The following is a 26,709-nucleotide window of genomic DNA, read 5'->3' on the forward strand; positions in this document are numbered from 1 at the left end:
TTTGCCTGTGACCTTTAAAACGTCACTGTGATGAAAAAGGCTCGGATGATGCTCAAGGAAGCCTCGAATAAATGCTGACTTCCCTTAATGTGAAAAATATTTATGCTTAATAGAAAGCGCAGTCGTGCTTTGATGCCCCATCAGAAAAAAATCCCAGTTTATGTGTGAAATAAATGCCTTTACAACCCGGAAGCGGCGAAATTTAGGGGGATTGGTCCGGAGATGTTTCGTCAAGTTAGCAACACAACTAAGAAGGAAACGGAAGTAGGCGTACAAATTAAAAGCGCCCGAGCCGAATTCTTGTGAAACATAGTTTTACTTTGAAAGTTAAAACTGGAAGTGTACTTTAGCTGTAGAAAGCAGCAGCCAAACGTGTGGTGTCACTGTCGGGAGATCAACACAGGGATACAAACAAGACTACAGCTCCCTGACAGCTGGGATAAATCCAGGTGAAAGGAGGTGAAACGACGCCGGTGCACGCTGCTCGGTTCCCCGCCCGCCTGCCCGGTGACATGGATGTCCTACACGGGCTGCAGTAGACTTCTGCTGCGGGACTGAAGGTGAGCCGCTTGGCCCCCTTTTTTCTCCCTCTTCATGCTGCTTGCTATTCATTCATTTTCTCCCGCTTGAACAGGTGTATGCCACGAAATCAAGAAGCAGGGTGCATTCATCCTGCTCTAGCGGTTAAATCTTTGTAATGTGTAGCTTTCGCTGCTGTTGGAGAAAACTTTAAAGTTGCCTGCAAACGTGGACGCCGTGAAATGTAACCAGCGAAGGATTTCGGCCATGGTCTTGGAAGCTAAACTAAAATATTTATGCTCAAGGTGGTACAGATAGAGTCCCTGCTCGGGCTAACCATGACACAGATGAATAGTACTACAGGGCCTGGGTGTGTGTGTGTGTGTGTGTGTGTGTGTGTGTGTGTGTGTGTGTGTGTGTGTAAATTGTGCTGTGGTGGCAAAAGCCTGGTCCCATCTTCTCAGCTGTGCTCGCCTCCTGTCAGGCGGATGCTGCCTGTCAGACTGACTGTAACGATGGCTGATGGAGTCCCCGACATCATGGCACGCCTCTGCTGCTGCCCTGTTACTACACTGAGGCTTTTCCAGGACAGGAAGAGACCACCTGCAAGAAATCTGCTTCGTTAATTTGTGAGAGAAGAGTTTCACAAATCCCTTCAGTTCACATTGTACTGCACTGTAGAAGAGGACAGGGTTGTTACGATACCAGAATATTGAACATTTCGATATGATACTTGTTAAAATCAATGATACGGATATCTGTTTTAATTCTACAGCAATTCCCCAGCATTGGGTTATTTCTTGTTTCCAGTTGCGAAAAATTGCAACTAAACTAAATTGCACAATGCAATGTTTTGATATGTTGCCCATGTCATTGTGCAGTTTATACAGCGTGCAGGAGTTTGCTTGCAATTTGTCACCTCACTCGTCCTCTCCTTCAAACCTGTCTCATGAAATAGATACGCAAAGAACTTTTTTACTCTGTTTTAATTAGCAATCTTTGCACAGCGCTGCAAGAGACCTGAACTGAACTCTTGCATCTTTTTTAGACTCCAAACAGACTCGAGAAGCAGCAGTATTTTCCAACCGGTGAATTCAAGTGAACCACCGCTGCTCTCTCTCTCTTTATCTCTCTGCAGCTTTTGGTTGAAAAAATTACTGAGGATCTGTATTTTTTTTTTTTTTTTTTTAAAGCTTTGTAAGACCTAAAAAGATTTGATATGTTTATATCTGTGTCTTTCCATGCATTAGCCTACATTTCTGCACAGACTCTGAGTTGTCCATAAAGTTTCCCCATAACGTCACCAGCCTTTTGTGTTTTCCACATGAACCTTGTTTTTCAGGCTTCTTCGAGCCGCGCTTCCTTTTCACAGCCCAAGGACACATCAGTTTACAGTGCAGACTATAGGTGTTTAGAAAGAATTGGCTTCTCTATTCAAATGTCAGTGTGACAGCTTAATTGATGTCGCCCCGAGGGGAGAAGCTGAGACTCTGAGAGTTTGAAGCTTTTCCATACTGGGGGCTAAATTTTCAAGATGTAGGTATCTAATACATCTCCTTTTTTTTTTGGCGTGCAATGCACGACAAGTTTGTCAGTTGTGTGTGTGATCTGCAGGTCGCAGGGAGACCAGGCTGGGTTTAGGATGTGAGTCATTTGATAAAACAGTGAAAGGTCAGAGAGGAGAGGCGGTGTGTGAGCGGGCATGGCGAGGTGTTGACAGCATAAAAGATGAAGCCAGGAGAGAGGAGTGTGAGGACAGCCAGACTGAAGGACTCCTATCAGCCCGAGCCTGTAATCACACACAGACTGAAATAACCACGGGATGGTCACACGGCAGTCAGTCAGTGTGTTACTGCTGTGAGTTTGCTGCAAACAGATGTGTGTCATGCTGAAGACCCCAGCCTGTCATTATCTGCACATCATGTTGAAGTAGCATGTTTTCAGAGTGTGTGCAGGAATGCAAAGTCACACACCCCGCTGTTCCACTCTAGCTTATTTACAAGTGGATTAGTTTAACTCTATAAGAAGCAGTTAGCATGCAAATAGCCCAGTGACAGCTGATGTTGTGGCTGTATGTGGCTCGTGTGTGTAGAGGAGGGTTTGCATGGAAGCTAATTCTTTGTCCTTCTGTTTAAAAAAAAAAACAACCCAAAAAGTCTGACGCTGTGTGAAATGTAGATAGATACCCCTTTTATTTAATCGTACAAAAACAACAAGTCAAATGTCAATACAGAGTTTTAAATTGATATTGGAGGATATATTTCCATTTCTCTCTTTCATCCTGCTGTCCTCTTCTTCTTCTTTTTGATTCAGTAGATGTCGCCCCCTTGAGCACCAGCATGAAACCAAAACAAACTGCTGTTTGGTGACACCGCCGCTATTCTGAAGCCTCCGCTCTCCTCCAGCCACACATCTCCAACCGCGTTCATTCAAAGGAATTATCAGTTAGAACACACCATAATGAAGCACCATTAAGTGAATCAGCTGACAAAATTGTCCTTTGCTCGAGCTGCATTAGCCTGTGTCCTGTAGTGTTGTGTTAGCAGGCTAATGTTAGCACACTTTGGTTAGCTCGTAGCTTCATATTGCACACAGAATGACCGTGATATAAACAAACTTAAGTGACATCCAAATAATCAGTGAGTAGGTTTTTCTTCTTCTCTCTAGTCCTTGACTGAAACAGCTTTATATTCAAGGCCATCCCGTGCACGTTAACACGATGTAAACACAGCTCCAACAACAACACAGCTAGCGGGACTTGAGCTTCTCACTCATTGTAGACAGTCATGACTCAAAGAGACATTTACAGAGGAGATACTCACTCAGTGTGGAGTCATGGAGTGGTGACCTGATGAGTCAAATTTGCAGAGAAATCTATTTAGCTCACCATATTTAAAAAAAAAAATAGATTTAAATATTTGGCACCAGAAATATATATTGCCTTATTATATAATATAAATACATATATTTAATCTTACCACCCCTGGAGTAATCACAGTACACTTGACATAAGAACAAGATGATCCTGCTCTGTATATATCATATCCTCCCTTCTGTTTGAGCATTAACAGGATTATACTCCTCGTTGTATTGCTTCTTAATTGCTCTGTGGAATTGCTAGATTGCTTCTTGAGCTGTAAACATTTGAGATTCTGACGATTAATTGGACACAGCAAGCGTCACTTCTGGCTCTCAGAATGTTTGTCAACTAAACGATTAATCAGATTAACCAAGATTACTGACATGTGCCCCAAACAGCAGCACCTTTTGAAAGACGTGTAGGTCCTACTGTGTGAATGGATAAAAGCATCCCCACTCCCCCACATTTATAAATGCATGCCAAACGATGGCCTTCAGTAAGTCTCTGTACAGATTTCTTCTCTGGATTTCATGCCAGTCGACTTCCTGTCTGAGGCCGGGCATCAGGAAGTGGGGTGCCTGCTTTATCAGTAAGAGGTAAACACGTCCTCGGAGGAAAAAGGAGGGAACATTCCTCGGATGGAGTGGGGAGGATGTGTCTGATTTTGGCTTAAAAGAAAACAATGCTGCACACAGAAAGTGAGCAAAAAGATACAGACAACCGATGTAAAGGTAACAGAAGGGAAATATCTGAATGAGATGGGTTAGAATTCATTCATTCATCCTACGGGAGGAGTTTGAAAAGGAGCAGAGTTGTTGCTTTTAGTGGGTTTTTTTAATCCTGAAAAGGAGGATCCCTCTGAGCCTCTTCAGAGAGGACACAGCCTCAAAAACATCTGAAGATCTGTTCTACTTTGAGCTCTTCACACGAGTCTTGCTCTCTGATGTGACGCTGTTAGACTACAGAAGTTAGAGATGGGTGCTGTGACACGCTGAACCTGATGTTTATGACATCTGTTGGCTTCTGATAAGTGCCTCGCTGTTTCACACGGACGTGGGTGAAGGCTGTTTGCACAAGTCTTTGTTTGACATGCTTTGCTTACACAAGGTGGGACAGGCTTTAGTCACACAGAGGTACAGTATCCACTGAGTGTGTGTCAGTACAGGTGCAGGTGGAAGTGCTGAATAAGTGTGGGGGGGGGGGGGGGATCCTGCAGTAAGGACACTGCAGTATAGGTGAGGTGTAGGGGAGGATGTGTGCACTCTTATAGTGTCAGGACGTGTGTAACTGTCCTTCAAATATTCACCTGTCATTGACAAGTGTACCTGAGAAATAAACGGCTCTGTTCTTCTGAACTGAAAAGATAGTTATCCAAGAATTATGAGAAATGTATTCATAGAAACAAATCATCTGCTTTGACTTTTCAGAATGAACAAGACAAAATGTAACTCAGAATCCAAACAGAAGCTCTCATGTAGGCAGAGGTGCTGCTTGTCAACGGGCAAGTCAGGCAACTGCCTGGGGCCCCAGACCAGTAAGGGGGCCCCTGAGGGCTAACATGGTAAACCAAAGCAACGGCAAATTTTCTAATGACAGGAAACCTCCCTCAGGGGGCCCCATCTGACAGCACTCACTCCAAATCCCCTGCTAAGCGTCACATGCATTATTCCTTTGAAAACCAAAGTTTGTCAATAAGGATCATCAAAGTAAATAAAGAGGATCTATCCGTCTGCAAGAGAGAAAAAAGAAAGAGGGAATAATATTAAGCGTTGGGACACTGGCAGACATTATGGTGATGAATGAAGGTTGGAGGGCCCCACAAATGATTTTTTCCCACAACTGCATTTAGGCTACTTAAAGCTGCTGTGTGAAACTTTTGTGCTGATTATGGCGCCCCCTGTGGTCAAAGCTGAACCTCTTAACTCTTAGCTAATTTAGCCCTGTTTGTGTATAAGTCGTTTTTACAACATAGCATCCTGCAGTGGTTAGCACTGTTTCCTCACAGCCTGAAGGTTCCTGGTTCAAGCAAAGGATGGGACAAGCGGTATAGATTATGGATGGATGGCTGTTGTTCAGTTATAAAACCCATTCTGATCATAAAGTTGCAGCACTTCCCCAGGAGCCGCTTTGTGAATTCTGTCTTCACTTTTTTTCTCTGCAGATTTTTTGTCTCATGACGCTCCAGTACTTTTAGTCTCTGATGTCCTCCCTTGTTTTTCCCCTCTTTTTTTTTTTTTACTGCTGCCGTACATCTCTATCACGTACTGTCCTCTCCCTCCTCCTCTTGACTTTAAACTCCCTCTCCTCCTTTGCAGAGGATATGGGCCCAGAGTCCCCGCGCCTGAGGAGATGTCTCTGGGTCGGCTCCTGCGGCGCGCCTCCTCCAAAGCCTCCGACCTCCTGACCTTTAATCCGGGTGCGGGGGGCACGTCGTTGCGCTCGGGCCTGGATGGCGAAATCATCTTCTCCAAAAATAACGTTTGTGTGCACCCTGCAGAGCCCCTGCCCGGCCTGGCGGAACACCACCCGGGTAAGGCTGGATGGATGCTGACAGTGTGGATGTACATGTGATGAGAGACAGAAATAATCCCATAAATTATATATATTTTAATGTTTTATACTGAGTCTTCTTTTATATTTGATAAAGGTTGTAATATGTATATATTGTATATTTCTCACTCTGGTCTTCAGGTATCGCTCTTCTTTCTTTCATACTTTATTAGCTCACTCTATAGGCAACACACACACATACTAATGTACCTGTCCCAGTGTTTCCCCTACCATTATATTGGTAACGGCCCCCCCTGAAGGTCTTTATTTTTGGGCTTTTTGTGCCTTTATTGTAGGGATAGGATAGTGAATAGAGTCGGAAATCAGGGAAAGAAGTCATTTAATGATACCTTTCTGATAGAAAAGGGCAGCTGTCATTAAAAGTAACACATGAACACCAAGATTCCTTCAAGTGTTTGTGTCGCCATGTCGGCTTGTCCCCACCCCCCCCCCCAACGCTGTAAACCTAGGGGAAACACTGTGTCCTGTCCTTTACCTGTGAAAATAGCAAAAGACATCTAATATAAATAAACGCAGAATAAAAATCACATAGCACACATACAGTGTCGGGGACACTGAAGCTTCAGTGTTTAGCCAGCTGCTGAGTTCTCTCTCTATTTCTCAAAAATCTCCAATATTTATTTAGTTCGGGTTGAATCAGTTCTATCTGAACACCTGTTGGTTTGACGCTTGCCTGGCAAACCAAACCAACGGCCGTGTGGGGGTGCCTTAAAACCGCCTACCTTCTCCGGTCCAAACAAATCCAGAGCATTCAGGACCAGAATCTAAAGTTAGAAGGAGAACATACTGGCTGCTGCATTGTTGTCAGAGAAGCCAGCACTTCAACATAGCATGTCTCCTTAATGTCTGATCATATAGGAAGATCATTTTATGATCTAGTTCATTAGATATCTTAGACTTGCTCCTTTAAAGTCTAACCATAGGGTTTAAAACAGGCTGACGTTTCTATGCTTTTAAAAGAGTGTTTTTAAGTGCTTCGTTGCTGAGCTGATTTTAATCTTTTCCTGGTATGAACACTAACAGGATTTCAGTTTTCTGTTCAGTTTCTCTCTCTCTTATCTTCTCTGTCTGTCATTGTTCATTTTTACTGTGTTTCAGTTTGATGCATGGTCATCACTCACCTCTCGGGATCCCCCTCGGTGTTGTCACATCTCCTCTGGTTTCATGTTTGTGTTTAGGTTGCAGCTGCATGCTTCTTTATAGAAGTCTTGTCATTTCCTCTCGTGTTACCTGATTATTTTTTTTTCCTCCTTAATGCTCCTGACTTATGCTGACTGGGTTTCTGTCGCCCCCTGCAGGCTACCTGTGTGTGCACACGGAGAAAGATGATAGCCTGGGCACCACTCTGATTCTGACCTGGGTGCCCAACTCCCGCATCCAGAAGCAGGATGAGGAGGCGCTGCGCTACATCACGCCAGAGAGCTCCCCTGTACGCAGGAACGCACGCCGCAGGGGCCGACGGTATGTGAATCTCAAGTTATATTTTTCATGAAGAATTTTAGTCAAGTATATGTCTGCTGTTTTGTAATGATCATTTGATACATCTCTGAGAGAACACTTCTTATTTCATGTAAGAAAAAATCATCAGCCCTGTGTCAACATTTCGCACAACTCTGATGATGTTTTAAAAAACTAAATGTCAGTGTGACCCTCTCCAGGCCTCACTCGCGGCCCCCTGCAGCCCCGGAGGAAGAAGATGACGAGGAGAGGAACATAACCAGTAGCACCTCTGGGGAGAGCCACAGCCTGGTGGTGGTGGAGGCGGGAGCCGATCCCTCGTCACACCAGCAGCCGCTGCCCTCGACCACGGAGGAGGGCGACGAGCTGTCGGATGAAGTGAGCCGGGACAGCACCATGGGGTCGGACTCGGACACTTTCTCCTCGCCCTTCTGCCTGTCCCCCGTCAGCGAGGCCCTCTGTGAAAGCAGCGGCTCCGTCTTCCTGGACAGCGAAAGCAGGTCAGTGAAAACCTTTTATGGTGATCCATGTTTTTCCACAGCAGAGTTAAGTTCACTCTTTCAGCAAAGACTCCTTCATTCACCTCCTCATGACTCCACAGCGAGCGTGTGGATACCATGAGCACTGTGAAAAGAATCCTTATAGGTGATTTTATATTTGTCCAGCCTCCTGCCGCTCTCTTTCTCCTCTAATGTCCCCTCAGCTTTTCATACAAGACAAAAAAGTCTCAAGAATAATCAATAAAAACAAAGGGGATGATTAAATTCTTCTGATTTATTTTTAGAGAAAATAATGATAGTTAAGCCGTTTATTCACGGGTTGATCGAGTGTTGTGGAAATTCTTTACCTTGTCATCGTTCATTCAGTCTGTGCATAGACTCTAAATACTCTAACTTTCAGCTCACCTAACGGCAGGCTGAGATCTGGAGCTGAGGTGGGTTTTAAGCCTCTTGACAAACCGTTATTCTGCACCCGCCTGGCAATCAGGTCAGCTACACGCCTTACTGTGAATAACTCTCATGGGCGGCTGTGGCTCAGTGGTATAGTGGGTCGTCTCTCAACCGGAAGTTCGAGGGTTTGATCTGGAATTCCTGGAGCCAAGTGTCCGATTTGTCCTGGTGCAAGACTTGACGTAGCAACTTCTGCTATCACTGTGTGAATTTGAAGTTTTGCGCTGCGGTGTAAAAATCTCCTTCTTCAGGTGTCTGAACGTCCTTTGTCAGTAGAGATCATCTAAGAGACAAAAAAACCAAAACACAACTGCACACTGAACATCAGCATCCCGGACACTTTGATGATTGTGTATGTGTACAGGGATATAAATAATCAGCTTTCTTCTGTTTTTAAAAATCAGATCCAGAATAAGATGAGAACCCAGATTAGGTTTATTTGGGAATTTTTTGTTTTCAGTTACCAAAAGCCGCCACAAGGTGGAGCCAAACAGAAAAGAATTGATTGCATGAGGGAGTCGGAGAGAGGGGGACGCTCGGAGGCCTCATGGTGGCTCACTGCACAAACGCTGAAGCGTGTCTCCTGGGGAGTGAGAGCAGGTAGATGACTTCAGCAGGAGGCGTGAAAATGAGTCGGCTGATTAAAACGCAGCTCTGAATCTAAATGTTTTTATAAACCCACAGATGGCCCTGAAATAAGTCCCCCCCCCCCTAAAAAAATCCCCCCAAACCCCAAAAACCCCACAGCTTTCCAGAGACTTCTTCTTCAATCAAGCGAGCCATCTGGACGAGCGACTGCGATGCCTCTTTCGGACCTCATGGGCTGTTTCGCCTTTAAGATTCCCTTCGTGGTCGTTTCCTCACGCAGCTATTTGGCCTGACGTGTTGCCCAGAATGTGCGAGCCTCTGTGTCAGTGTGTGTGTCAGAGGGAGTGAGAGGAGCCTGTCAGTGTGTGTTCTGGGGCCTTTTTTTTTTTTTTTTTTAACCGCTCTCAGACCCCAGCTTGCTGTAAGTGCAGTCAGTGTGTGACTTGGCAGCGCTCTCGGCTTCACAGCTTCTAACCTTTACTCTGTCCTCCTCCTCTTCTTCTTCCTCGGCTCCTCCGTGCTTCAACTCTCCGTTAGAGTCTCTCTCAAAAAAAACCTGGCGCTTGAGTACGTCCTAGCCTCCTTCTTCTTTCCACTATCAGTCCATTCTTTCCACTTTGCATCCTTTCCTCTCTCTCATTCACTCTGTTTTTCCTCAATATTGTTTCTTTCGGTGTTGCCCACCTCTCAAATATCTCCCCCCCCTCCCCTCCCCTCCCCTCCTCTAACCAGAGTCTGTGTGAAGCCCTTTGATTCCCAGTGCTCCCGGGGTTGTTGTGCTGGGCTGAATGTCAGCTCTCCGGATTAGAGGACTGAAGAGAGCGGAGCAGCAGCCAAAACCCTGGAACCCACTCAATCTCTCTTTCTCTCTCTCTCGCTTTAATTGACACTGTTAAGGGGCCGGGAACTGGAAACATGTCACTTGGAATCATTCAAAGAGAAAAGAACGGCGTATGGGAGAGCGAGAGCGGATGAAAAAAGGGGGGGAGGAGGAGGAGAGCGGTGGGAGAGGAATCCACAGCAATCTCTGTTGAGCTTCTTTACAAGTTTCTTTCAAATTGAGCCGTAGTTTATTAAACCGCCTGCTCTACTTCACTGAGGCTTTATTAGCAGAATTGAAGTGATAATAACTCAGGTAAGTGGTTTCCAATGTAGTGAGGCTTTAACACACTCTCAAGTTTAACACTCGGTTCTCTCGGGCATATGTCCAAATGTAGATGTGTTTTTATGTCTTGCTGCAAAACAAATTCCCCTTGTGGGACAACGAAGAGAATCCGATCCGATCGAATCACTTCATGTATCCCGACGTTGTGAATTAGGGGAAACTTCACGATTTTCACGGCTTAAATGAAGGTTGATGAAAATTACACTCAAGACACTTTTCAAAAAAAGAGCAGCTATAGACCGTTCTCTTTAGTCATTTTAACACGTGCATTCCTGAAAACGTCACGCAGACCGCCCCCTGAAATCTGCCTGAGTTGTGTTGTTCACACATGTCCCTCTAAGCGGGAGACTAGGCAAAAGTGTCCACTATTCAACACTATAGTCAATTCAATCAATTCTACCTTTACATCAGCACTTCCCATTCACAACATCAATTACATAGCAGCAAAGAAAAATTCATACAATTTTTTAAAAATATTTCCCGCTGCTTTTTCACAGTTCTCACATTTACTAGAGGGCTGGCAGGAAAAATTCCAGTAAACGGTATCAGTATAAAAATTCAGCTGTTTGTGTTCACACATGCAGCTCACCCAGAAAAGTCCAGGACGTTTTCAGGGGTCTTGTGCATATGTGAGACGAGAGCTTTATTTGTTATAAATAAGTGGAGTTTTAAAAGTAGAGCGTGGTGCCTGCCTCCCGGACCCTCACTGGTAGATGATTCTGAAGGAGTGGAGCCTGATAACTGAAGGCTCTACCTCCCATATTACTTTTATAGAGACTGTAGGTGCCACAAGCAGGCCTTCACTCTGGGAGGGTAATCTTCTAGTTAAGTAACACGGCTCTGTGAGCACTGTCAGATTACTCTGGAAATGGAGTAATGTGATTTATTTTCCTAGTTCTTGTCAGTCATGGCTGCAGCATTTTGGACCAGCTGAAGAGACTTTAGAGACTTACTAGGGCGGCCTGATAGAGCAGAACTGGAATAATCCAACCTTCAGTTAACAAATGCATGGACTGGTTTTCCTGTAATATTTTGACACAGGTTGTGCCTGTTTGTCCAATCGGACTCAAAGCTGATCGCTTGTTCTTACTGACATTGTTCCCTTTTTTTCTAGATCCTTGCTTGTGTTGTTCTTACTCTCTGATGTACGTCGCTTTGGATAAAAGCGTCTGCTAAGTGAATTGTAGAATTGTAGAATATAGTGAAGGTAAAAAAAAAAAGGCTGAAATGTGAAGGGCATATCCAGGTCAAATAGAAAATCTAAAGGGCTTTGTATGATTAAACTCCTGAAAACATGTAGCTGACTTACATGTCATGTTGTGTCACTACTTTCAAATTAGTTAACCATGTTGATGTTTTTTTTTACTTTCTCACTGTGCTGACCATTTCCCAGTGTGTGCCTGCAGAGCCCCCCTCGCCTTCATCTCTCAGCTCCCTGCAGGGATTATCTGAAGGGGCCTGGGAGTCCCTGGAGGCCTGTAGTGCTTGGTTCTGGTTCTCAGGGTGACCTGGCAGCACCTTTCCCTGTGGGCTAAAGTCTCCCTGTGTATGTAGGGAGAGGTGTTATGAAGGGCCTGAGGGCAGTTTGATCTCAGTCTGGCCTGGTGGGACGTGCAGCAGCCTGACTCCATCAAAACAGCTTGTTTACATAACACAGCTCTGTACAGTTGGAGGCTTTGTGTCTGAGCAGAACCAGGCTGCTCGACGCTCGCAGACGTTGTAGACCAATCATTGAGTTTCGGCTTGGATTCAGCACAGCAGACAATCCACGCCTCGATGTAAAGTGTCATGTGCTTCCTCGCCGTGTTTCCCAGAGTTTTTGCACTATGCGGAAAAATACACAACAACGCTGTTGCACGCATGTACAGCGTGCCAAAGAATGAAGGAAACGCTTTTCTGTGAAAATTCTCATAGGCCTTGTAAACACCCATAGCTTGACAGTCGTTGGGAGTTGTGAGAAACGAGTACAGTAGTCCTTTAAATGAGCTCCTACAGATTTCAGATGACTTAACCAGAGCTCCCCCCCGCTCTGCTTTGTGGCGCGATACATGAGACAGCACGCAGTAAATCAACAGATAGCGGAGGAAACGCTGCAGCTTGGATTGATCAGTCCTTGTTATTTTCCCATCTGCTGACGAGGAAATGATTAGCCATACATGATTGATGCAGGGTGTGATAGATTACAGTTGGCTGGCCTCCACTGTGGCCAGTACCAACACGTCACTTTTCTTAATTTGTAACATTTTTCTGAATAGGAAATATATTTTCCGGTGAAATAACTGCTGTCATTTCTACAGTGGATACCGTTAAATTAAATCGTTTGTTCAAACCAGAGGGACGCACAGCTCTTTTTAATATTTGAGATATAATGAAATATATTTTTTAAATAATGATTAGCTTTGGTTTAAATGGTTTTGGTTAACATATAATACACAATAAGTATTTTTACTTAAAAAATAACTTCATTTAGTCGTGTACTTCTCAAATGTCAGCCGGTTTAACGCATTTTAATGTAGGCCTGTTTCCCCGCATTAGCATGTCTCCAGACGTGTTTGACAGTGCATTATGGTCATTAGCTATGGTGTGTGTGTGTGTGTGTGTGTGTGTGTGTGTGTGTGTGTGTGTGTGTGTGTGTGTGTGTGTGTGTGTGTGTGTGTGTGTGTGTGTGTGTGTGTGTGTGTGTGTGTGTGTGTGTGTGTGTGTGTGTGTGTGTGTGTGTGTGTGTGTGTGTGTGTGTGTGTGTGTGTGTGTGTGTGTGTGTGTGTGTGTGTGTGTGTGTGTGTGTGTGTGTGTGTGTGTGTGTGTGTGTGTGTGTGTGTGTGTGTGTGTGTGTGTGTGTGTGTGTGTGTGTGTGTGTGTGTGTGTGTGTGTGTGTGTGTGTGTGTGTGTGTGTGTGTGTGTGTGTGTGTGTGTGTGTGTGTGTGTGTGTGTGTGTGTGTGTGTGTGTGTGTGGTAAGACATTAAACATGGCAGCCGATGACTCTTATATTATTAACTTGTGTGTTTTTGCTGTTGTTCACGATGCATGTGTGTGTTGTATTTCTGTACCGTCACACGTGTCTGTGTGTCTTCGTCTGTGTATGTGTAGTGTGTCTCCTCCTGCAGCAGAGGAACCCTCAGCTCAGGTTTCAGTGCCGGGAACAACATGCCGGCCTAGGGGGGAATGACAGGGGAAATTGGACTGTGTGATTTGTGTGTGTATAGAGATCCGTGTGTGTGTGTGTGTGTGTGTGTGTGTGTGAGAGCCTCCATGCTTTTCTCACACTCTCAGCCTTTTCTATTGAAACACAAAACAACAGGGCAGAGCTGAGCTTGGGATAGGCCTGTGTATCTGCACAGTCGTCACTCGACAAAACACATGATGGCCACATGAAATTAATTATACATTTTCCACATTAAGAAGAAAAATAACGGCGTCCTGTCCTGTCCCTTATTGGTTGATTTAAATAAAGGAAATGTGATGTTTCCTGAAGCACAATCAAGCTCTGAAAAATGTCTCTGGGAATCTTACTCCATAGAAACTCCTTTATAATTTTCTTTTTGTTGTTTTTTGGTTTTTGTTTTCAGGGAGCTGTGCGAGGAGGCCATGACCCACTCTGTAAGCTCCGCCTCCAGCCTGGACAGCCACGCCCCCTCCGAGTGCAGCGGACAGTCGCAGGGTGTGCGCTGGGAGGAGCAGCAGAAGGTGTTGGCTCTGGAGCAGCTGTGTGGGGTTTTCAGGGTGGACCTGGGTCACATGAGGTCACTGAGACTTTTCTTCAGGTCAGCCGGGAGTCTTGAGTCTGTCTCTAATGTGTAATGTGTCACGATGTGTTGCAGGTTTCGGGACGGGATCGGTTTTGATTTATGATGATCTGTGGAAAATGTGTGTGCTTAGGAACAAGGAAGAGATTGGTTATTCAATCCTGGGTTAACACATTACTTTAAATTCTTTATCTGAGCTTATGGGAATTCTCATTTATATGTTTCACACTTACATAGTTATCAGACATTACAATTTCCTTTCAGTTGAAGCCTACACTCCCAGCTTTTATGATGTTCGTCTGAGTCTGATGTTTCCCAGAGCTGAACAAAGTCTTCCCACTTGTCTTCAGAAATGTAAGATAGTCTTTCCAGACCAACACAGTCAGAAAACTCCTTTATCCATATTCTCAATGATGGAGCATAGTTACACTTCCAACAGAACGCAGCAGCTCTCCTGGCTTGTAGAAGTCCTAAATCCAGAGGTGTAGTCTGTTTCTGCAGCCGTTTTCACACATGGGACTCCTGAAAATGTATCGAAGATTTAAGGCAGGCTTCCTCTGGAATCGTTCCTCGTTCAAACATGTCACACAGCAAAGAGACCCTCTCAGGAAACAAGACACGATGTCATAATGTAAAAAGAAAGAAAGTGGTGGACGGCGCAACAGAGTCTGACGCTATGAAGACAGTTTTTTGGGGTTTTCTATCGATGCTATGTGTAGTTCAGCAGATTCATAATATCAACAAATGAGTGGAGAAGAAAACACTGACAGACAGAAAACATAATGGAGCAGTTTCCTTATATGCACGGCGATCACCCTGTTGCGCTTTACAGTCTACCTCCGGCTCATTTGGGGGGGAATCTTCCTGAATATGTCCTGCTGGTGCCTTCACATTGACAATATACTAAGGGGCTTGCAGGAAAAGGACCTGGTAAAGTCGGAGGTAGAGTCACACGTGCAGCTCACAAAGGATGGATGTGCATATTTAAATTAGGTTTATGTGCAGAGTGCCAGGTATGCATGCATTTAGATTTCTTGTTTTATGTGCTTTTGCAGTGATGAGGCGTGCACCAGTGGCCAGCTGGTGATAGCCAGCAGAGAGAGCCAATATAAGATCCTCCACTTCCATCACGCCGGCCTGGACAAGCTGTCGGAGGTCTTTCAACAGTGGAAGTGCTGCAGGGAAACTCAGCTCAAAGACCAGGTCAGGCTACAGCACAGAAAGCTGAAGGTTTTTTCCTGCTTCTATTTTCCTGCCTTTCTCCTTTTCTAATTCTCTCTCTCTCTCTCTCTTTTTTTTTTGTCATCAGGTGTCAGTTGAGAAGTCCTGCATGCAGTTTTCCATCCAGCGGCCCACCCTGCCATCCGCTGAGACGCACCCGGAGGAGAAGCTTTATCGGCGGCTGGACGTCACCACCTGGCTGCGTCACCTCAACCACAACGGCCAGGTGGAGGAGGAGTACAAGCTGCGCAAGGTGTGTGGATAATAATACACCATCAGTCTCACCTGCTGCTGTCCTCACAGCCAAGCTTCACATCTCTAAAACACACAAACTAAACAGTCATTCTGAAAGTTATGCCACAGTGTTTGACTTTCACTTTGAATCAGCGCCATCGTCCTGCACATGATCACAGGGTTGGTCTCGGCCCATCTCCCCCCTCTGAGTCATCTTGAGTATCTGTGTTTGACTCATTCGAAGGTTTCTAATCTCCCTGAAATGACTCAGTGGCAGTCACACGATGACAAAGATGTTCCCTGCAGTGAAGCACACACAAATGCATGAACCCTGGAGAGCAGCTTTTGCTGGACATGCTCATTGTGCAGTGTTTGTTTAAGTTTTGCAGCATTTTGCAACACTCATGAAATTACACATCTCCTGCAGATTACTTTAACAATACTGAAGTAAAACTGTTTTTAAAAAGAATTCATGCACACTCGCTTGTAGACGAGGATTCATTTAAATATTTTCAAATAATCAGTCAGGACACATCTCTTTAAAAATAACAGAACATAAGAATCTGACAGGTTTCGACCAAGTCTTTTGAAAGTAGAAGAGGTTGAGCAGGAGGAACAATCTATCAGAGGTGCTTCACGCTCCAACATGAGACATGAGCGGCCCTCCTGAGATGATCTAGATATTTTCAGGAGTGTACATGTGAAAACGGCTGTACTGACTCTTTATGAAACCACAGTTCTCACTTTGACTCTTCATGATTATTTTTTTTTTTTCAACATATTTTTATTTAAGCAAGTTCAAGACATACAGTGCAATTGGGATGCAGTCAACATTTTCCTTTTTTTCCCCCAGAAACATTCAAAAACCCAGTATCACTTCTTCCTATAAACAACCCTCCCAGTCCAACAAATAGACCTCTTAGTTCAAATACAAGAATAAAAGTGCAAGAGTGGAAAACTCACAAAAAGTAAAATACAATAACTAAATAAAAATAAATAGATAAGCGTGAAAAAATAAAAGTACATTTGAGAAGAGATTAAAGAAGATAATAATAATAATACAAAATGACGAGACAAACATAAATAAATAAATGAACAAACAACATTAACAGGAATGAAAGTCTTTATGTGTATACAACACAAGTAAATAGGAAAAACAGTATAACCTGTAAAAGAGACAGAATCACACACACTGCTCAACTTGATCTATAAAAGCAAAAGACAACAGCTGCTCACATCCAGGGACTCTTAGTGATTTTTATGCCATATTTAAAGAAACTGTTAGGTACTAAAAACTAATGTGCATTTGAATTTTTTATTTTTTTTATCACATATCAAATCGTTATTATAATATTGAACAATGTAATCCCATATTTGTATTGTGTTGTGCAGCAGGCCGTGCATGCAGTTTGATCTGTTCTCACTGTTATCTATTAGAAGCCACCGTGTGCCCTCTGTTTGCCCCTTTGTGCTCAGTTGTGTTTACTCTCCTCCCGCTCCCCGCCAGGCCATCTTCTTCGGTGGTATCGACCCATCCATCCGCGGCGAGGTGTGGCCCTTCCTGCTGCACTACTACAGCTACGACTCCTCGTCTCAGGAGAGGGAGGCCTGGAGACTGCAGAAACGCACCCTCTATCACGAGATCCAGCAGAGGAGGTATGCAGCGTAGACAACAACAAGAAACATGTGTGTGTATATGTGAGAGAACAGGGCAGAACAGTGCTAATGCCACAAAATGATTTTTAAACAACTCTAAGGAAGTAAAAAAACAAAAAAACAGACAGCACTCCTGACACCCTCAAACAGCAGCTAAACTGTCACGCGGCTGCGGTATCGACGCAGTCAGTCAAACATTAAACCATATGTGAGTCTGCTGCGGCTTCTCATAGCAGGCTGAGCAATCAATAGGCACAATCAGGGAAGTGTTAAGGGGAGGTGCCGGGTGTGAAATAAAAGGTCTCTAGAGAAAAAACATGTCAGCGCTTATCGGATAATATTCTCTCGTCAGAAGGAGAGGGAAAAAAACACACACATTGACACACACACTCTCGCACATCCCTGAGTCTTTATTTGTCTCGATAACCAAAAGGTTGAGTGTGCTCATATTTTCACACGTCGCGCGGCTCTGTCTGTAATGAATCTGATAATTGGACAGGTTTCCTCTGTATGGCCTATTAACATTTTGAGTACATCATGGCGGCTTCATGGAAGTCGGGTAATTAGGGTCCTTGTTCTGACTCTGATGTGGATTCCTTTAAAGACCATTTGACTAGAGCTGCCTCTGGGGCCACTAGTTGATCATTAGGAGCGAGGATACACGTCTGTGGTGGCGTCCCCTCATCTCCTAACCATGTGTCCTTCCCTCAGCTGGGATCGCTAAGCAGCTGCAAGTGAAAGCACTGCAGGTACAAGTAAACAGACTTCAGACTGACACACGTCTGGATTACTTTGATGAAAGATTAAACAGGGAACAGAATGAGTGGAAGAAAAGGGACGAGTATACACTGATCGTTACTTTTAGATTTAGATGTGTAAAATCTAGTTGGTTAATTAGTTATTTCTACTGTCATACATAAGGATGTAACGATTCTGAGTAGCATCCCCAGAGAGAGAGAGAGAGAGAGAGAAAGAGAGAGAGAGAGAGAGAGAGAGAGGTGGCTCAGGAGGGTCAAAGCGCACAAACACTCTTCTGGCACAGGAACCAAACAGTTGCATGGCGTTGCATCAGGTGTGCGCTCATTATTCCTGGTGGGCCTGCATGGAAAACAAACAGTGTTAATTAAATCCCCTCTGCTTGTTAGGACTTGAGTACATTAGTGCCATACACAGACTACATCACTAATACAGTGGCTTACATGTAGGGGGATGGATGTGGGGTTTTATGGTCGTGGTATTATCCTCAGTGGGGCGCTTACTGGTGAAATACCCCTTCAGTCCACTGCTCGCCCACCCCCACATTTTGAGTTCATTTGCAGCTTACCATTAGTGTTTTGCACGAGGGTAACATTTGAGGTAAAGATGATTTGATAAGGCTTTATTTTGGATCCTAATTCCCTTGATTTCCCTCGAGATTTGTGCTCTAAAAACTTTCTTTAACTCTTTTGCCTTGGTCCTTCTTTACCCCCCCAGGAAGCTTTTTAAACTAGTTTAATAATTAACGAGGCTGGATTTGGTTTCCTTTCTGGCTGGGTCTAACTTTCTGCGATTTTTAGATTGTCCATGAGCCCGGAGGAGCACAGCGAGTTCTGGAGAAAGGTGCAGTTCACGGTGGATAAAGACGTGGTGAGGACGGACCGAAGCAACCTCTTCTTCAGAGGAGAGAACAACCCCAATGTGGAGATCATGAGGTCAGGATTACACCTCTTCATTATTCAGATCTTCATCTTTGTCTCTCTCGCCCTTCTCTCCGTCTGTCACCTTCTCTCAATCCATCCTTATCGCCCCCACTCCTCAGCTCAACGCACGGGCGTTTCATTTCATATTCTGAACCCTGAGGGAGCCGCAAATGAGTTTCATGCTTTATTGACTCTGACTAAGCCGTCTGAGCACTTTTGATGCATACTCGGAGCTAATGGCTTTCTAAACGAGGAGCAGGAGGATTTAAATAGCATATTAGTTTAGTGACTCTCATGCAGGCTCCTGGTATTTGTCTACGTATTATGTCGTGTGCTGCGTGTGGCACAGGACGATACCAGCGCTGCACGTATATCTCACATCTGTTGAACTGATACCACACTGATCACTTTTACTGGGTCATTTAATACGAGCACGTCATTTAAATTGAGCATCTTCTTCTTATCATTTTTATCTTTTAATCTTTCAAACACAAAACCTCTGCAAAGCCCGCCTCCTCTGACACCTTCTGTCATCTTAGTTTTTACCAGATACTTCTGTTTGTTTTTTTTAAACATAAGAAAAACTTAAACTTAACAAAAGAATGTGATGACAGAAGTTAAAGACATAATGCAATAAAGGATACAGGGAGGAGGACAAAACAAGGGCGGGGGTTACAGTAACAGTAAAGCTTTAGGGTGGATGAGAACCACATTTTTTTCTGTACAGCATTTAATGCTTGTGTCCCTTTTATGTTAATCATATCCCCTTGTGTCATATGTTGTTTGATTTATCGTTCCACATATCATACCAAATCTTTTGGAATCTCCTCATCCAGTCCCTGTTTTCTATTTGACCTTGACATGTAGTGTTTTATCCTTTAGAGCCCATCAAACCACAGTACAGGATTCAGACAAATAAATAAATGTTTCTGTCAATATCACACTCTGGTTGATCTAACAGTTAGATTCCAAGCCCATGTACGGAGGCTATAGTCCTTAAGTGGGCAGCCTCCGATCCTTCCCCACTGTGTACCCTGTTTCCTTCCCTACCCACTGTGCGATCTCCCAAAATAAAGGGGATAAAGATAAATCGTAAGGCTCAAAGATAAATCACACTTGTAAGAATTCTAATGTCCTCCGGGGTTTTTTCCATTGTTTACACTCTTCTTACTAATGCATGAGGCCCACCAGGGAAGTGTTCCTCAAAGTATTATCCATATACAAAATCAGAAAGATTATTAATTAGCTCCCTGGTAACCAGAGAGGAGTTGGCATAGCAACAGCGGAAGCAGGGCATAACCAGCAATGCTTATAAAACATGTTGGATTAATCCCTCACTTTCAAAGGTTTGGCTCTCTTGCTCTTTCTCCATTATGGACATTAAACATTGCCGAAGTGTTCCATGCATCGTGTTTTCTGCTGAGACGTCGCAACATCGTGGACATTCATTTGTCCTCTCCACAGGAGGATTCTGCTCAACTATGCAGTGTTCAACCCGGACATGGGATACTGCCAGGGCATGTCGGACCTGGTGGCCCCCCTGCTCACCGAGATCCAGGACGAAAGCGACACCTTCTGGTGCTTCGTCGGCCTCATGGAGAACACCATCTTCATCAGCTCACCTCGGGATGAAGACATGGAGAGGCAGCTGGTAGGACGGTTGTGTGTATGTGTATGTGTGTGTGTGTGTGTGTGTGTGTGTGTGTGTGTGTGTGTGTGTGTGTGTGTGTGTGTGTGTGTGTGTGTGTGTGTGTGTGAAGCACATATCAGGCCATACTAAAGAAGTGGAGATGCATACAAAGAAACTCCATGTAGGATTGTTGGGAAAGTTCCTAATTCTCCTCCAGCACGACTTCCCTGCTCAGGTTTAGGCCTTCATCCATCCATTTCTGAAACTGAGAATGTGATCTTCTTTTTAAAAGATATTTTGTGATCATCTTTCATACCAACAACCCAATGCAACACTATGACCGCCTACTAGAAGAGTAAATGTCTGATTATGATCTCTATAGCGCTTTTCTCCTGAAATGTTTGAGGTGAGCTGCAATTTATGTCTCAACACAAATTGCCCAAATGTTGTACCCATAACACAGGGGAAGTCCCCCAAAGTGAGAAGTAAGAACAGAGAAGACAGGAAGAATTCATGTGCGTCCTGCCTGAAATCTTCTAGACATTTTGTGTGAAAACACTGCTTTGGATTTCCTCTTCTTTGTCTCCATGGCAGCTGGCGTTTAAATCCATCTTTACTATCCTCGCTGTCTTTGTTTTTTAGAATAGTTTTTTTTAGAACAAATTTGCCTTCAAACATAAGTTGACACAAGTCAGATGAACTATGTCTTTAGCTTTAGCATGTAGCCTCACACTGACACAAAACTCAGGTATACTCCTTAAGTTTCCGTGCGTTTTCACGACTATAGACTGAATGAACGCGACCTTTGCTAAATCACCACAACCTCAAAAGACCAGAAGAAGTATTATATTTGAAGTGATTTGAGGATTTGATACTGATAGCAAGGGGGAACTGATTTTCTGAACTTAACTCTTCATGTTCTCTTTGTTGTGGTTTCCTCAATAAATCTGTGCTTCATGATGATTCTAACATTATGTTACACTTTCAGTTTGGACATGCGTAAAAGAAACACTGAAGTTTAAGCACTACCTGTGAACATATGTGTACAAGCAGCAGAAAGAAGCATCATCTAGAACAGGGGTGGGCAACTGGCGGCCCCCATCAACCCTAAACGTGGCCCTCAGGTCAATTTTAACACATCAATTAATTGGAAACGTGAAGAAAACATGACAAAATCTGCCATGAAATCATGAAAACCAGAATATGTCCATAATAATATCTGATCACTGGTATATGTTGAGTTAAATTTGAGACATTATTGACTGTAATCGTTTTTGTATACTACAATTTGGCCCTCTGGCAGTGAGAATGAAATGAATGTGGCCCTTGCTGTGACCAAAGTTGCCCGTCCCTGATCTAGCACATCATTAGAAACTGCCTGTTTGTGTTTGTAACAGTGTGTTCCCTCTCTGACCGACCCCCAGATGTACCTGCGGGAGCTGCTGCGTCTCATGCTGCCCCGCTTCCACCAGCACCTGACCCGGCTGGGGGAGGACGGCCTCCAGCTGCTCTTCTGCCACCGCTGGATCCTGCTCTGCTTCAAGCGAGAGTTCCCCGACACCGAGGCTCTCCGCATGTGGGAGGCCTGCTGGGCACACTACCAGGTCAGGGCAAAGTCTGAGCGGCTCCTTTTTGCATACGCAGGCTTGTAAGAACAACTTTGCATAAATGAGTGCACGGAGGCGTTTGACGCCGTGTCGATGTAGCGCCACGTTTTGTTCTTCTTTTCCTGGAGGCAAGTAGAAATGTGCTGTTTAAATTCTGTGCACTAAAATCCATGTTATTCCCTTAAACCCTGTCACCACAGACAATTGTAATCCTCCTAAATACTTGTAAAATGTCATATTACGTCTTGGTTTTGGATGAGTGAAATGTTTAATTCATCGTGGATTAAAGACTTTTTCAGGAAAGATTTAATATTTCATAAAAATCCCTTTTTTTTTATTTGGTTGAATTTAAACTGGAGAGATTTGTTAGCAGGGTAAGATACATGTAGGAATCAAAGACTGATCTTTATTTTCAAAAGGAAATCTGCAGCTTCGAGACGCTGCAGGGTATTAAAACAGTGTCCTAAAGATGGACACTGCAGGGTAAAGCATTGTCCTAAAGATGGACACTGCAGGGTAAAGCATTGTCCTAAAGATGGACACTGCAGGGTAAAGCATTGTCCTAAAGATGGACACTGCAGGGTAAAGCATTGTCCTAAAGATGGACACTGCAGGGTAAAGCATTGTCCTAAAGATGGACACTGAAACAGGCGATCTGCAGACGTTTGAGCTTCAGTTCCAAATTTTCGAGCTAATACAATCAACCTTCCTTATCTCAAAATGACACAACCTCCACTCCTGGTCTCAGAGTCGTGCTCACAGCATGGCAAAGAGCTTTGCATATCTACTCGCTCAGTCAGAGAGTCACTTCATGTCACCTGTTCAGACCGCCTGCTCGATGTTAACATCTTCAGCTGCAGGTGGTGAGAGGGGAAACCTCGATTTAGACGGTTAAATGTCACGTATCAGATGGAACAGAAGCAGGAAAACCCCGACTGATATCTGAATTTTCTCAGAGTGTGATGCATCAGATATAATACTTAGATACTGTGACATAAATGCTCAGTTAGGATACTTAGATATGCACCCAACTGCACACAAACACGTGGGATAAATTGCACCTCTTGAAAAAAAAATGTAACCGCCATTTTTAAAAATGAATCTTTTAATTTACTTTCCATCTCCACCCTGAAGATTTCAACCCTCTAATCTTTGTTTCTCGTTTAGTAATTCTGTGTACATTTCTCTTTTTGCCATGTCGGATCTTTGTCTTGTTTAGAAATAACCTTCAAGTTGTTCCCTTTAGGTATGATTCTGATTTGTCTTCCTGTTAGACTTAACTTCCTCCCCTCTCTTCATAGACGGATTACTTCCACCTGTTCCTCTGCGTGGCCATCATTGTTCTCTACGGCGAGGATGTGACAGAGCAGCTGCTCGCCACCGACCAAATGCTGCTCCACTTCAGCAACCTCTCCATGCACATGAACGGAGAGCTGGTGCTACGCAAGGTATCCCCACTAAATGCTCTTTACGCGAGGTTGAGGCCTTCTCATTTAGAAACTCTGAACCTCTGCACCGCACACCTAAATCACATCTTCAAAATATGATAAATAACCTTTGATTTATGATGACGCCCACAAGTATTCCTCCACACACACTGCCGCATTACATTTAATTTAAAGTGGTACTGCTGCAGCAAAGCAGCTCCCGTACACTGTAACCTGCCCACAGAGGCCTTGGGATGCTTAATGGGATGCCATGCAAAGGATTTATGATCTGCATCTCTGCTACTGAGCTTGTGCCTACATCCTCATGTTTATGTATGCTTTGTTTGTTCTGCTGCAACCACAGGCAGTGTGTTCATGTTAGCATTCAGCAGGTGTAGCTCTTGCTGTTTTTTGCCTGCGATTGTGCACACAATGTTTTAAGAGCAAGCAGGCCGGCTTTTGAGCTTTAGGCAACACTCTGCTATGTTGACCTTGGCATGTTTTTATTTAGTTTAAAAATGAAGCCAAGGGTGGCGACTTGTTTGAATGTTTTTCATTCATCATGTTTGGCAAGTAACTGTTTTGCAGTCCATGACTTTTCTTCTTTTGTCAGTTCCTTTTCTCTCTTTTACATATTTCAGTCCATCTTTTTCCCTCCTCCAGGCTCGCAGCCTTCTCTACCAGTTCCGCCTCCTGCCCAGAATCCCCTGCAGTCTGCACGACCTTTGTAAACTGTGCGGCCCGGGGATGTGGGACAGCCGCTACATCCCCGCAGTGGAGTGTTCCGGCGAGCACCCAGACTCACAGAGCTGCCCCTATGGAGGCACCTCCACCCCGCAGCCCTCCTCGCCCTCCCCGTCGTCCACGCCCTTGCCCTCACCGAACCCCACGCCTCCGTCGGAGGGCAAGAGAGGCTCCAAAACCCGGGACGTTTTCACCTTTCGGAAACAGTCCTGAGGTGGAGGCTGCAGGGAGCTTGGCTGGTCTTTTGCTCATGTCAGCCTCAGCAGAGTTCTGGATCCTTCTGTTGGATTCTTGGACTGTTTGCTGCCCTGTCTCTCAACAGTCTCTGCTTCTAGTTTTCACCGTCTTAAAAAGGGATTTTTCACGTGATCCTTTCATGTGTTGCATCGTGGAGACACTGCCTTACCAGAACGTTTGTTTGCAGCACTGAGTGTCACATGAATCTGCGCTGAGGACACACAGGCAGTCAAGAGGCGGCGGCTTCATTCACAGCGGACAATCATCAGGCCCTGTGCTGGTCTGGAGCTCCTTCAGGTTCAAGTCTGCTGCTGGCTTGGCAAACTTCCAGGGGTCTTTGTGGGCAGGGGGGGTCACATCAGGGTTGGAGGCAACCAGTCTGACTACGTGCAGACTCTGACTGAGGGGTCAAATGCAAACTGGAGATTCATTCATGAGAATTTAAAAAATGTTCCTGTGTTCTCACAATGGAATATTTGTGTGAATATCAGATTATATATGTGTGCGTATCTCATGGCCGAACATGAAATCCACAACCTCTGTGGGTTCACCTACAAACGGGATTATAAAGAATTACCAGTCCTTTTTAAGTTTTCTTCAAAATTCATTCCCAAACAAATGAATGTTTCCATTTATATCAGCAGTTGCAAAATATTTAGCAATACTATATCCTTGCATGAGCGATTCTTGACGTATAAAGGGGGCACAGCGCGTGTTGTGGCAAAAACACTCGAGGGAAGAATGTGTTTACACGACAAACAACCGGCATCATGATACGGCTCCTGCACATTTCCTCATCAGATTGTGATAAGGGACGTTCCCATTCTTTTGTCGTTTCCTTGACAAGCATGAGAAAGCGTTGTGTTTCCTTCTGGTAAAGTCAGACGATCTTGTTACCTGTCGAGCCGCAGGAGGATTAACCATTGACACGTTGCTATGTGAGATGTAATGTGAGTGTCCTGGGTGATGTACAGCACTCATTGAGCCATCAAGAGAAGAGATCCCTGATGGTTTTTACAGAGAGAGTGGTGATGTCTTACTTGAAGTTTCCTCGTCTGTGTCTGACAGGGGGTGTGGCAGATCGTCAGCACGGTGTTGTTTTTTTCTCCGTCTCTTCACTTTAAACAGAATGACTACGCACTATCAACACTTCAGAAATCAGTCCACATGAATGTATCTGCTTTTTTTTTTGTCTTCTGCCTTTTTTTTCTCACTCAAAACTTCTCAGTGTACGTGTGGATGTGTGCATGAGTGTGTGACCTCTAAACATCTGGTAATGAGTTGGAGAGAAGCCGTAGACCCCCCCCCCCCCCCAACCCTCCCGGCTCCCCCGACCGGTCTCTTTAATTATGGCCGTCATCATCATGGGGCAAAACCTGGGAGAGGGAAGAAGAAGAAGGAAAATCCGGCTGTTGGGAATCTTCAGAGGGGGAAAAAAAAAAGTGAGAGATGTGGAGAGGGAGGGGAACATTTAGGCTTCGTACAGCGGTGTGTAGGGATCTTGCCTCTGTGATTTGCAAGTCCCAGATGTACCGATGGTCTCTGCTCTGAGGCTTTTCCCTGAGAGCTTGTGAGTGACACTCCCAGGGGGGGGAACATCTTCAAATTGGTCCTAAAATGTAGCATTAAGACCTTCAATCAGCCTTCCTTTGCCACCCACCCGCTCCTCTCTCTCTCTCTCTCTCTCTCTCTCGTGGTCTCGCTCTCTCTCTCTCTCTCTCTCTCTCGTGGTCTCGCTCTCTCTCGCTCTCTCTCTCTCTCTCTCTCGCTCTCTCACTCAGTGAGCAGTCTCTTCAAATGACATTCATAACTGCTCCTTTTCCCTATTAGTTATCATGTGCAGCTGCTAGCTCAAACTGCCTGCAGAGTTTTGAAGATTGGGTGGCGGCAGGAAAATGAGCAAAGTCAGGGATGCACGATGGAGAAGTAATGGATCTGTGTGTGTGTGAGTGCGTGTGTGTGTGTGTGTGTGTGTGTGTGTGTGTGTGTGTGTGTGTGCAAAGGAACTCATGAATTTTATTAAAATCCTCTTTGAACTCACATTCTCTCTCTGCACAGACACTGACAGTCATGAGCCTAATTGATGACTTCTCCTATTTGAAGGGGTTTTGATCAGAATCACTGAATGTACGACGTTGCTGTAGAGCTCAATGATAAGTCGATGTATTTACTGAACACATCACAGCTAAAAACAGAGCCCATTCCTATCACTGGTATTACAGAAAACACGGTCATACTTTGAAGGAACATCTCCAGAAATGGTTTTTCTGAACACCGAAACACAGAGTCCAATGTATAAATGCCTTTCTGACAATAAATGACTGCTGATTGTGATCTGATACCAACAGAAAAAAACACTGCTGGGATTTACACCTCAGTTACTTTTCATCATTAAACACTGCTCAAGATATTGCATCAA

General features: G+C 44.5%; 1 protein-coding gene across 1 annotated transcript; it reads left to right on the forward strand.

Moving 5' to 3' along the window:
- The first annotated feature begins 361 nt into the window (after positions 1–361).
- tbc1d16 (TBC1 domain family, member 16) lies at positions 362–26,709 on the forward strand. The gene is made up of 13 exons (XM_061026532.1): positions 362–560; positions 5,695–5,909; positions 7,249–7,411; positions 7,609–7,908; positions 13,679–13,873; positions 14,911–15,058; positions 15,165–15,329; positions 16,818–16,966; positions 18,523–18,657; positions 20,110–20,296; positions 21,700–21,879; positions 23,184–23,330; positions 23,973–26,709. The coding sequence occupies exons 2-13, from the start codon at positions 5,729–5,731 to the stop codon at positions 24,264–24,266; spliced, it is 2,244 nt and encodes a 747-aa protein (XP_060882515.1). The 5' UTR covers positions 362–560; positions 5,695–5,728; the 3' UTR covers positions 24,267–26,709.

This window comes from Labrus mixtus, chromosome 20 (assembly GCF_963584025.1).
Source record: "Labrus mixtus chromosome 20, fLabMix1.1, whole genome shotgun sequence".
Classification (NCBI taxonomy): Eukaryota; Metazoa; Chordata; class Actinopteri; order Labriformes; family Labridae; genus Labrus; species Labrus mixtus.

Coding starts and splice junctions, on each gene's coding strand:
- tbc1d16 (XM_061026532.1), top strand. CDS start 5,729: ATGTCTCTGGGTCGGCTCCTGCGGCGCGCCTCCTCCAAAGCCTCCGAC. Junction 20,297..21,699: donor AAGACATGGAGAGGCAGCTG/GTAGGACGGTTG, acceptor ACCGACCCCCAG/ATGTACCTGCGGGAGCTGCT. Junction 23,331..23,972: donor GAGAGCTGGTGCTACGCAAG/GTATCCCCACTA, acceptor TCCCTCCTCCAG/GCTCGCAGCCTTCTCTACCA.